The sequence below is a fragment of the Ascaphus truei genome, chromosome 17 (genome assembly GCF_040206685.1).
Source record: "Ascaphus truei isolate aAscTru1 chromosome 17, aAscTru1.hap1, whole genome shotgun sequence".
NCBI lineage: Eukaryota > Metazoa > Chordata > Amphibia > Anura > Ascaphidae > Ascaphus > Ascaphus truei.
The window spans coordinates 22,678,608-22,691,820 of record NC_134499.1 but is presented as its reverse complement, the minus strand read 5'-3'; the positions used below and the strand labels follow the sequence as shown (position 1 = coordinate 22,691,820).

At 39.4% G+C, this 13,213-nt stretch overlaps 1 protein-coding gene across 2 annotated transcripts in view; it reads right to left on the bottom strand.

Moving 5' to 3' along the window:
• LOC142468125 (monocarboxylate transporter 2-like) overlaps positions 1-13,213 on the bottom strand; it is a 28,133-nt gene that overhangs the window by 8,550 nt on the left and 6,370 nt on the right. For both annotated transcript variants that reach the window (XM_075574276.1, XM_075574277.1), the window contains exon 3: positions 3,773-3,916. In XM_075574276.1, coding sequence (XP_075430391.1) covers positions 3,773-3,916 — 144 coding nt within the window. The remainder of the gene's footprint in view (positions 1-3,772; positions 3,917-13,213) is intronic.

Here is a 13,213-nt window from a genome sequence, read left to right as displayed (position 1 = left end):
TGTCTTGATAACTTTGTGTAGACTCAGTAGTTAGGCAAATAGCAGCAAGGAAATTAATTCCTTTGAAAATGACCCACTGGGTTGTAAAGCCTGCCCAAGTGCATCACGAGACACTCAGGAGTCAGATTAGCATCCAGGCAGCTGAAATCCATATAACGCACCAGTGACCCACATTCTGTGTGACCTTGCACATAACACATGGGAGAAGAAAAAAAAAAACGTTTACCTGACCACAGTGTGAGCGGTTTACATGGGAAATAGTGTCCTACGGATTCAGAATAAGCTCCTACCTCAAGATTGTGTTTCTTTTATCTTAAATGATGATGCATTGTCCACAGCTAATTACAGAGTGAACTAGCCAGCCAGGGATTTAGGGACAATATAACACATTTAAACGATGGATGTGCTACATTTGTTTAGTTTGTGTTTTAGTAACAACAACACGAGCAGAATTAATCGGGCCCTTTCAAATCTTCAGTCCAAGCAATGTGTTTTTTTTCCTCTTTTTTTAAATATGACGACGCAGGGCGTCTCCAGGGCTCGACCCCATCTGGGGACCGTCTGCTTCCCTAGATACTTACCTCCATAGGGGTATCTCCAGCAGGTTAAAAGCCTCCAGTCATGCGGGCCAATAGGAAGCCGCAAGGGATGACATCACGGCTTCCTATTGGCCCATGTGACGTGGGACTTTTAAAGCCATTACGATATCCCCGCACTTCCCAGCCAGAACTGCTACAGGCACCCCCTTCAGAGGAAAGAAGAGGGTCCCCAGAGCTAAAATTGATGCAGTTGAGGTCCGGAGACCCCCTGTTAAAACCAAAAACACAGCACACATAAACACACATCGCTCGGACTGTGCTCCTTTGAAGGTCATGTTATTTAAACCCTAAATCGAAACAAGCATTGGTAAGTCTGCAAGTGTATTTGAAAGACCTTCCCCACCCCCATGGTCTTCTTTTATCACATCAGTGTATGAAAACAAGATTGAAGGTCTCATTGTCTCTAAGCCATGAACACGTGAAACTGAGCGAGACCACCAAAAGTCATGGCAGCTCCATGAATAATGCTCTTAACAAAGGCTAGTGAGAGTCAGTCACTAGATTGTGGGGGATTTAAGGCTTCACTCTTCCCTCCAAACAATTTAGAGGCCACGACTCTCATCCATTGGGCTCTCTTAAGAGCTTTCTCCCCTTTCAAGTTCTCCCAAGCAGAACATTTTTGTACATCAAATGACTCCTCTCCACGTATTTTCTCCATTTGGCGCACACATAATATTAATGTTAAAAACATTACTTTACATCAATATTTATCCAAAATCTACAGTAAGATTTCACAATTAAAGTATTTAATACTTATGGGGTGGGGGAAGAAATGACAATTTATTGTATTTATACATCATTTTTGACAAATTAAGGGGGACCACGGATTATCTGCCTTTGCTTTCCATCAGATAATTCAAATACTTCCCTGTGCTCAAATAGCCTTGCCCCAATTATATTTAAATACAAACTTATAGCTATAATTAGATCATGGTATTATTAAAGAAAGTACAATTTTCTTCAAAAAGTCATTTTTTGAGGTATTTTTATTTCTCCTTTTTTTATGTGAAATGGAACCAGTAGAGTTTATGGAAAGCACCACCCTATACTTTCACGGAAAACAGAGACTTTAATTAGAAAGAAGATTAGGTCGAATGCCAACTATCCATTTAGGTAATAATCAATTAAAGCTCCCTATTATCTCATCATTAATTTTCCAGTGACACAAATCTAATTTATTATAATCTAATTTTACTACCATTAATTAGTATGTGATAACTTCCTACTCAGCACTCCTCTTGCTGACTTGCCATTAAAAAGATTTCAAGTCACCTACTAAATTTATGCTGCAAAATGAACTCTAGAATTCTTCTATTCTGGTCAATGGTTACAGAAATAGGTCTCTTGGGATAAAGACAATATGATAAAAATGAGCATGGCTTCAGCATCACGAGAGTAACACATTTATATACAAATGCACGGACATTTGTATTATTTTCATGCATACGGTAGGCAATATATGAAATAATTCTGCAAGTTGAGGAGCTAACATTTTGGGGTGAGAATAAACCATTATGACAAATAGCTACTGCAATATATTTTAGATTCTGATCCATTATGCATTGATTTTGCACACAGTAGTTATGGCTGTGTAATAGAAGATATTCCTGAAATACAAATACAACTTATATTTTAAAGCATGTGTAGCACAAAAAAAATAATGAGACAACAAGAAGCCTCATTATAATCATTGGTTGAAATGGCTGGGGGGGGGATTCTTACATTTTTCCAGCAGGACCTGGCAACAGCAGATTTAATGTAAATAAAGTTAATCAATTCTGAATATCCTCATAATAGATAAACGGTATTTGCTGTAGGACGAGTATTGCCAAGCCCACGTTTCTGTATGTTTATCTTTCTTTGCCAAATACTATTGCGATATTGAGTACTAAGAATATTGATCCAGCACAACACAACATTATATGTAATCTAGGTGCAGCCTTAACAGCATTTCATTTTAAATATTTAAATGCAAACACCCAACAAAGTCATTGCTTTGGTAATTGCCACCAGTGATGTGATAGAATTAAAATGAATTCATAGTAACAATCATTGTCGCGCACTCAAAGGAATGCATTGTTACATTTGGTCTGCAGTATTAAACATCTTATTCCAAAGGAGAAAAGAATACACATTTCTCTACACTTTTTGTAAGTTTATTTGGCATAAAGGATTTACTTTGTTTCCGACAACAGGTCACAATTCCCACAATAGATTACAAGGTAGATTCATAATGTGAAATGGACAACATTATAGGATTAACCTTTTGATGAACGAAACTATACTCGACAGCAAGACTACTTTCTTATGATATAAAAGGTTACTCGCCCCCCAACAATAACATATAGAACCAAAAGTATGTAATGGCAACAAAGAAAAGCATTAATATCTCTTACAGCAACAATAGGGTAAATCCTCCATATTCAAAATATTATAGTACGTCATCTGAATATGGAGTACAATTTTGGGCACCACTCCATAGAAAAGACATTATGTAACTAGAGAAAGTGCAGAGAAGTGCCACCAAATTAATAAAGGGGACGGATATTCTGATTTATGAAGAGAGGCTAGCTAAATTAGATTTATTTACATTAGAAAAACGAGGCATCTAAGACGGGATATGATAACTATATACAAATATATTCGGGGACAATACAAGGAGCTTTCAAAAGAATTATTCATCCCAAGGGCGGTACAAAGGACTCGGGGACATCGCTTAAGGTTGGAGGAAAGGAGATTTCTCCAGCAACAAAGGAAAGGGTTCTTTACAGTAAGAGCAGTTACAATGTGGAATTCATTACCCATGGCGACTGATGGCAGATACAATAGATATCTTCAAAAAAAAGGTTGGACATCTTTTTAAAAAAGAAAGGTATATAGGGATATACCAAATAAATAAACATGGGAAGGATGTTGATCCAAGGAGTGATCTGATTGCCAATATTTGGAGTCAGGAAGGAATATTTGTTTCCCCTTATGAGATATCATTTGATGATGTGTCACTGGGTTTTTTTGATTGCCTTCCAGGATCAATATACAGTAAATACAAATATAGGATAAGTATCTGTCATCTAAATTTAGCATAGTTTGAACTTGATGGACGTATATCTTTTTCAACCTCATCTACTATGTAACTATATAACTATGTAATTTAACAAATAATGTTTTATTACCTGCAATGACACCAACACAGATGTAGAGCTGCATAATGCTGGTGCTGAAGGTGGCTAAAATCATCCCCGTCGCACTCAGAAGACCTCCAAAGATAACCACAGGTCGACTGCCATACCGGTTTACCAAAATACTGCTGACAGGACCTAGGATACAACACATACAAACACAACGATCAATGTGGGTATGATTAAAAGTGCGGTTGAAGTTGTGGGATTGACAAAAGTTTCATAAACTGAATCACTGTATTCCAATATTAGAATAAAAGCATCATATGTATGAAGAAGAGAGTGTTTGATACTCAACCTAATGCACATCTGCCTGGGTATTTTTAGATCATTCTCCTCACGCTTCTGATGTGTTTAGAAATGATACTGCAGGCTTATGAGTTATATATGTACTGGGGCAAGAAGTCAGGTGTCGGCAGAGGAAGGTATTTAGTGGAAACATAAACATATCATCACACATTTTGATACTACCTACGTCTGACTTGGTACTCAATCAGAAAAAAAGAGACTTATTTGGATTTAAAAAAACCAACAACTCTGTTATTTTATTTAAAAGCTTAGTGAATAATTAATGAATAATCAGAATGATGTGTGCATGTTACATTATTCAGCTGTTATAGCACCGAGGAGCAGAAATTGGCTGCTACTTGCTGTGTAGACAATTTCCATCTCTACTGTGTAGGAGTCGGACAAGCTTTTAGTGACGCGAGCCTGGTGTGTGAAACATTTGCTTAACTAGAACGCTGAGCATTACTTTGTACATGTTGATCCAAGGCTTTTCCTTCTCAAAGCTAGTAAGGAGAGGATTTTGCCTTTACACTTTATTTCCCTGTTGCAAGAACAAAAGAAAGTGTACATCATCCAGATAGACAAGTCGAGGTGATTATGTGGGGGGGGGGGGGGATGCTGAGCAAATCAAATATAGTCAAAAGTATGACAGCTCATCCTCATTGATGAGGCAATAAAGTACTGTTCTGGTGATAAAGCCAGTGCTTCATTACCCACAAATTGCTTTTTTTGTCATTGTCTTCTACTTTGTACAAGTTCTGTCAGGTTACCCTGAGCGTTCAGTTTCCAACATAAATAGAACACACTTTTAACAAAACCTATGTTTTAAAAAAATTCACCGAGGTGACAGAGAAAGTAGTAATGGGACAAAAAAATAAGTGCTCTAGGACAAATAATAATAAAAATTGGATACATGAATGATAGAAACATTATTAAAAAAAATTGTAAATCGTCCCATAGGGCATTACAGTAAATCTGAAAATGAACCTATCATGGCTAGCAAAAAAACTATACATTACATATTCTGGAACACGCAATATAAAATGACCTGCACCTCCTGCTTAGCAGCATATATTGGAGTTGCAGTTCAATGAAAGTACTCGGCACCACCATTTCCGCCGTTTCTTATCCCTCTCACGGTCAGAGGTACTTACAGCATGTTGCACTTTACATTTGAGGATTGACACACATCTCATCACCAAAAGAGATTAAATAAATCATTCGAAGAACCACATGTGGTTACCATGGAAACAGCATTAATCAATATTCATTTCTCTAAAGAGAAACAGGCCTTTAGCGATCTGCATTTTCTGAATGAGACCAAAGTGCAGTTACCAAGTGGAGTTAAACAAACCACTTTGATCAGCGGCCTGGTCACACACTCACTTACCAAACTGCCTAATCATCCTCCTCATTAAAGAGGCAGTCTGCGCGGCACTATTAAAAAAATATATATATATATATATATATATATATATATCATATGAACCAGCCCAAAGACCAGTAAAGAGACAGCAACCAGCAAGGAGTAATCCAAAGTAATCTGTATTGAAGTAAACATAAACACGAAAGCCAACGTTTCGGTCTCACAGGGAGACCTTCCTCAGGGCCGAAACGTTGGCTTTCGTGTATATGTTTATGTGTATATGTTTATGTGTATATGTATATGTTTTACTTCAATACAGATTACTTTGGATTACTCCTTGCTGGTTGCTGTCTCTTTACTGGTCTTTGGGCTGGTTCATATGCTATGTGGATACCTATGGGACTAGCAACTGCCTTTTGCCTTACATTAGAGTGCTGACTGCTTGTTTTGTATATATATATACACAAAAAAATCTACTCGCCACCTAGTACCAAACGTGTGCTGCTTGGGCCAATATTTACTCGCCCGGGGGTTAAATCCACTCGCCCGGGGCGAGCAAATGTATAGGTTTGTCGAACACTGTATATATATATATATATATATATATATATATATATATATATATATATATTAATATATGCGCCTTTTATTACCTTTATTGAAAATGAATTGCCTAAGCTGCTGATCGATTTGTTTTCCCGTGATCGATCAACAAAGATCCTGCTTCCCCGGGTTCACTAAATGGCCGCCTTTCAGTTTTAATCAATCCTACTGTTGTGTAACTCTGCAGCTACAATGTATTCTTATATCACTAAGGTAACATTATCTATTGTTACAGTTTGCAGCTCAAACTGCTGGGAATATTGGCAACAAATTATCACAAGCAGGAAAGTATTGCAAATTTCTTGCACTGCTAGGGAAGTGTACTAAAGCCTGCTATAGAAATCAAAGGATACTCGGTATATTAAAACTCATTGAAAATGGTATTAAGAGTTGAATTTAAAAAAAAATGTATAATAATGAATTAAGTATAATCTAATACTACAGAACAGATTTATTTTTAAAAACCCACATATCGAATTCTGCATGGATTGCTCCTTTAAGGTCTGATGCGGAGTAACACACACGATTCAATATTAAAAGGGGCAATCCTTCCAAGGGCCCATATGCTCTAAGCTCCGTCAATTCATGGCAAAGAATGTTAGGTTACATAAATTAGTAACAGACATTATTTCCCCTGAGTTTAACACATATCCACAAGGGTAAATTATATGCATAACCAACAGCTGCTGTATATCTCGTTAGCGTAGGCATAACATCCCATTAAATTAACACTACATTGCGGTAAATTAGGAGTACATTGTGTTACGTTAGCACTATGTTGCGTTAAATTCAAATAACTTGGCGTTAAGCATGTCTTACCTAAAGGTGCCCCATCTTTCAGGGTCTGGATTGAGGTAACGCCACCTTTAGGTAAGACCTAAATAACCCAACAATAATTCCCTGCGATACCCGAACTGCCTTCAGTGGATGTGCGATGTTAGGGAGAACGCCTCTTACATGTGTAATTATATGCTCTCTTTTTCTCTTTTAGCACACATATCATATGATTGCACATGTTGGATATTGAATTGTATTGTGGATGAGTCTGGAGCCCAGGGCTAAAATCTTGCTGACAGGTAGTTGAGCGGGAATGGGAGTGGGGGAGGACAGGTTAGTGGGCCTTGTATACTTGTGAGCCTGTCAGAGGTTCCTGGCAGGTAGCCAATCCCAGAAGTTGGGTCCAACATCCAGATCGGTCTGCTGGTCCCCCTCTGCCGCCCCAGCCCAGGACAGTTGTCCCAGCTCTCCCCCCAATCGGTGACCCTGATAACTCACTTTCAGAATATATCCTCCTAAGTAGGTGAATTTGTAATGGTAGAAAATAGTAAGATAGATAAAATCTTAGGGTAGCAATCCTGCCTGGAAACGTAATTTTTTTTTGCTTACCTAAATTGTCAAAAAAAAATAAAATAATATATATATATATATATATATATATTTTTTTTTTATATATATATATTGGAAAACCAGGAGGTTTTCACACAAACAAGCGACAAGCAGAAAGCAGTGATGTCATCTCCCAGATGACGTGGCATATTTTCTGTTGGGTGCGGGTAGGGGTGCCAGGTGTCTTCTCCAAACATGCTGGACACAATGGAGAAAGGTGCGACGCGCTCGAGAAAAGTCGGTGGGGAGGTATCTTATTTATAAATGATCTGACCTTTACATCATTATTTAAAAATGTCACTCCAGGTGTGCACTAATTTACACCATTTCATATTCTATTTCGGGAAATAATTCTGTGGGAGGGAGCGTCTTCTCCGAATTTTTAACGAAATAAAAAATTAAATGCTGCAAATTGGTGCACACTTGGAGTGAAATTTAGACACAATGATGTAACGGGCAGATCATTTATAAATAAGATACCTGCAGCCAATAGAGAGGCCAATACATGGCGAGCAATACTGATCTTAATGCTCCACTCCCTCAAATTCCAAGATTGTTGCACCACACCCTTATTTTCTCACCCCCCTCCCCTCATCCTCACCACCCCCACTCCATCATTAGCCCACTTTCCCTCAATCCCCCCCTTCTCAAGCTCATTTCTCCCCACCCCACACACAAAATCCCCCTCACAAAGTACATATATAAAAAAAAAAACACCCCCAATACAAAAACCTTCCCGCCCCCAAATATAGTCAAACTCCACACCCCCTAAATACATAAAAAAAACTACCTCCCAACTACATACAAACCTGCCAAATACATACCAAACCCACCCACCCCCCGAATACATACCAGACCCCACACCCTACCCCATAAATACATACCAAACCCACCCACCCCCCGAATACATACCAGACCCCACACCCTACCCCATAAATACATACCAAACCCACCCACCCCCCGAATACATACCAGACCCCACACCCTACTCCATAAATACATACCAACCCCACCCCTTAAATACATAGTCTGTGAGGGAGGCCCACAGCAGGGGGAGAGCAAATTTGCATGTCATTTCCCAGAATCCCTAGCTGCAGTGGAAGCATTGCAGATAATGGTAAAAAGCAGGCTTGCAGACCTGTTTGTCTGAGACATGTGAATGTGCTCACAAGTGAGATTTGTGTTTGCTGTTTCTGTCTCTTGAAACTTAAAAAAAAAAAACAGTTTATATCCTAGTAATGTTTGCTTTATTAAGTTATAAAGTAAAGCAAATTTCAACAAGTTTATTTGTACAAAAAGGTACAAATGAATCCTTTTAGTGCTTAAAAGGCAGAAAGCCCACTGAATAGTTTTATTAATCAGATTAAGTCTTTGACAGATTAGACACATACTGTGTTTTACTGTGCTCATTAAAAAAAAGCAACTATGTCTTCGGCAAATGTGCATTGTTATTAGCACACAGAAAACCTCAGGTTTTAATGCCATTCATTATCGTCCTCTCAGAAGTACAGGAGTGACAAACTTCAGTCCGCAAGGGCAACCAACAGGTCAGGTTTTCAGGATATCCTTGCTTCAGCAAAGGTGGCTCAATCAGTCCCTGCTTCAGCATAGGTGAATCAATCAGTGGCTCACCGATGGGGGGCTTACAAGGTTAATCTTTAGTTGTGAAAAAATTGTCAGAACATTTAAGAGTTGATGAAGAAGTGCAGAGTCCAGTTCTTGTATTCTTCAACTCCAATTTGAACTCCACAGACACTTTATATGTGACACCTAAGATGTTACACAGCCAATGTGCAATCTCATTACACAGGATGTGCAGTCTGATTGGCTGTCCCTGGGTGAGTGACAGGCCGATCACCCTATCACAAAGAGGGAGGAATGTGCATCCTTACTGGCTGTATCTGGGTGAGTGACAGATCATTCCGCTTATCACACAGGGATGTGCAGACATCCTTAGAGATAGCTATATAATAAAAAGATAACACAACATAAATATGCAAACATGTCTTTTAGTGGCCCAATTTTTTTGCATATTTATGGTGTGCCTATCCCTTTGTTATTTTGGTACAGTACCTTATAGGTACTCTGATAGCAGCATCCTCTGTCATAGTCTGGTCTATACACATTAATAATACTAGCGATGGTAGGTGTTCCATTGTATCTGCTATTGTGCTTATCACAGTTACACTGTCAGTCAAAGATAATAGATATTTTCCAGGAAGCAATTGAAATTGAGGAAAAAAATGACTACAAATTTCTGTGGGCTTTTGTCATACTGCACATAAAATATATAATGAAAAAAGGAAAGAGAAAAAACAGGCGCACACCTAGTGCATTACCACAATAAAATTGTATTAAATGAACATAAAATCTTACAAATGCCCACTCAAAAAGATACAGCAAATATAAGCGTGTATGAGATAGGCTCTCATGTGCCAAGCAGCTCGATCACCAGCATGCGTCCGCAATCAATGGCGTCGTCACGTGAGTCTCCTCCGTGGAACCGGAACCGGAAAAGGGGTCCTTCACCTTTGGTGTTCACTAGGAAAGGTCCCTCCAGGAAACAAACGCCTCCAATGTCAATAGTGTGATAGATAATAGTCCGGGAGAGCCGCACACGGGAGCCAAAATTCTACAGTCACACAGTAGCAGTGTTCGTGGGCAAATGGCGGCCGGAGTCTAGCCACGCCCTACGCGTTTCGTCATCAAATGACGCCTTCTTCAGGGAGTTGTATCTATTGTAGCTACTGTTTCTCTTGTTAATATTTACATTATAAATTGGGTTATTTAACGGCGCTACTTCAAATTCTTTTTCTAATAAAATATATAATGTTAATAAATACTGTTATATTGGGATATTATATTTGTAAGCATGTAATGGGAGGAGGAGTGGCTCAGTGAGTAAAAGACACTGAGTGGCACTGAGAGTTTGAAGCAGGAGAGCCTGGTTCAATTCCCGGTGTCGGCTCCTTGTGACCTTGGGCAAGTCACTTTATCTCCCTGTGCCTCAGGCACCAAAAACATAGATTGTAAGCTCCATGGGGCAGGGACCTGTGCCTGCAAAATGTCTATGTAAAGCGCTGCGTATAACTAGCAGCGCTATCCAAAAACATGCTATTATTATTATTATTATGTTGAGAGGCAATGTCAAAATACAGGGCTGATTGATGGTGGGTAAATCACAGTTAGTTCTAAACAGAGCTCTCCATTTCCTTCCTTCTAGAATCATATCACTAGTAAAAGGAAGGTTTCTATTTCTCAACCACTAACTTCAGCAGAATAAAGGTAGAAAGGGGGGGTCTCTCCCTCAAACCCTCTGGCTTCTCTTCTCATCGTGGGTAGATTCAAATGCCTGTGAAGTTATTCTTTGCAAAAGGTTGTTTTCCGTCCCAGCTGTGGGGAATTGCACCGCTACCTGCCAGTTAGTTAACATACATCACCCCACCCAACTGCTGCACGTATGTACGCAAGATGCAAAATATATTGCATTCTAGTCATTCATATCATATGTTGCATGCGGGCTGTAATAATGACCTCACGTGTTTATTGGGAAGGGGAAAGCATTGCAAGGCGTCAACATCTAAATATTGTGTGACAGATTATGGCGGCCTGATCAAGAGACTTGACTTTTTTCACATTTGGCAATGGAAGAAAAAAAAAATAGGTGCTCTCCCGACGCATGATTAACATCATCCTCATCCTCATAGCATCTTAATATTTTATATTCCCTTCTGTCTCTATCTGATGTCTCAAATTTATATTCTAATAAATTCATTTTAGAGCATTATAATGGGATGTGTTTAAATCTGTTTTATGTATTTTTTACCATATGTGAAAAAACAACTGTGATTAGTAAGATTCTCACATTTGATGCAGCCTAAAGCAACAATATTAATCAAGTTACACACCACCTGTTATATAAACCCATATCTCAATTTAGGCTTCTTCATGGGTATACTAGTTGTATCAACATTTACATCTTCAATAGTCCTCTCTAATGTATGAACAATGCCTGACACTAAATTCTACCATGTGGAATACAGACCTGATCATTCACACATCAGTGCACACACTGCATTGGTAAACACGATCATTTGACATTATACAAAGCTGAGAAACGGTGTATTGCGGCAGGCAGATGTTAATAGGTGCCCATGTTAAAATGGATAAGAAGCAAAAAGGTGACAATGTATTCTCATTTAGATGTTATTTCCCAGAATCCCTGGCTGCAGTGGAAGCACTGTATGCTAGGAAATAATGGGGGGAGGGGGGGGAAGCAGGGTTGCAGACCTGTAAATGTGCTCACAAGTGATATATTTATTATACAAAGCAAACCATTGCCAATAGGCACTTCAATCTGGGAATCAGGATGTGTGTAGCTTACTTGCCTAATGCCCATGCAGGTTACCAATAAAAAGATATTTGGAAACTGTCAGATGCTTCGAGAGTAAACATGTCATATCACACGTGGCGACATAATACACAGTAAGAAAAAAAAAAAGGCCAACAGGAAACAGGGAGAAAGGTAGTGCACTGCAAACTGAATAGGCCAAGCACAAAAAACTGATGATACAATTGGGCTAGTCCCGCTGACTTTTCTTTTGTCTCCTACGGCAGGAAGCACGCACTCTGAGTCATTTAGGACTTCTTGCCCTGTTCCCTCGTCACTATATTGCAGCAATACACTTACTGAATGTTCTTTTTAAGTAGTTCAACTTGAAGGTGGCTATGAGGTGGTAGGAATTCCACTCGAATGTTAGGGTTCAACTCATTTAACGATCATGGATGGCCAGGAGCATTGTCTACAAGGAGCAAAATTCTGAAAGGGATATTGTTGTCCCTGCAATAGGCTTTCACCTCAGGTACAAAGCAGGTGTCAAACCAGTCTTCGAAAAAGGGCTGCAGTCACCCATGCTTTTTTATTAGACCTCCAGTGCACTGGAAGTCTACTTATAACGTAGTTCTTTAAAGCTCTAGGGTTTTGCCAGCGATAAATTAGCATACTTGTAGGCTTGAGCTTCAAGGTACCAGAAGCATTGCCACCTAACTGAAGGGTTATTCTATCTTTAGCTGCCTTGTAGCCAGGCATTGTTTTCTCCTCTCTTGCAATGAAGGTTCTTGCAGGCATCTTTTTCCAGAACAGACCAGTCTCATCCACATAAAAAATGTGATCCTTTAGGTAGCCTTCGTCATCAGTTATTTTGGCACGGTCATGTGGATAGCTTTCTGCAGCCTCAGAATCTGCAGCCGCTGCCTCTCCTTGCACTTTGATGTTATGTATGGTAGCCCTCTTCTTGAACCTATCGCACCATCCACGGCTTGCAACAAATTCTGCATCCTTTGCTGCCTCACCTTTCTTAGCCTTCAGGTCATTGGAAGAATACAGAAAAGGAGGGGTGAGCGCAATAATGAATCCACAGGGGGGTTCCCCCTGTGGATTCATCATTGCGCTCACCCCTCCTTTTCTGTATTCTTCTTTTGTTGGGGATCCTGGAAAGACCCCCCCTGGGGTTGGAGCAGCAGACTTCGCACATCGCAGTAGTGCACCGGTATTTGGGTGTGAAGTATAGAAGTCCGTGGTGTCATGGTAGTATCATCACCGTATTATATGTGATTTATTACCTCCAGATAGAGAGGAGCGCCCTAGTGTTTGTTACCATTTCCTTAAAGTCATTGAAGAGGCTTAAGGCTTTACTTTGAATAATTGCCTGGTTTATAGGAACATTGCGTGCAGTCTGATTTTCTATCCAAATCATTAAGAGTCTCTCCATGTCTGCAACAACGCTATCCCT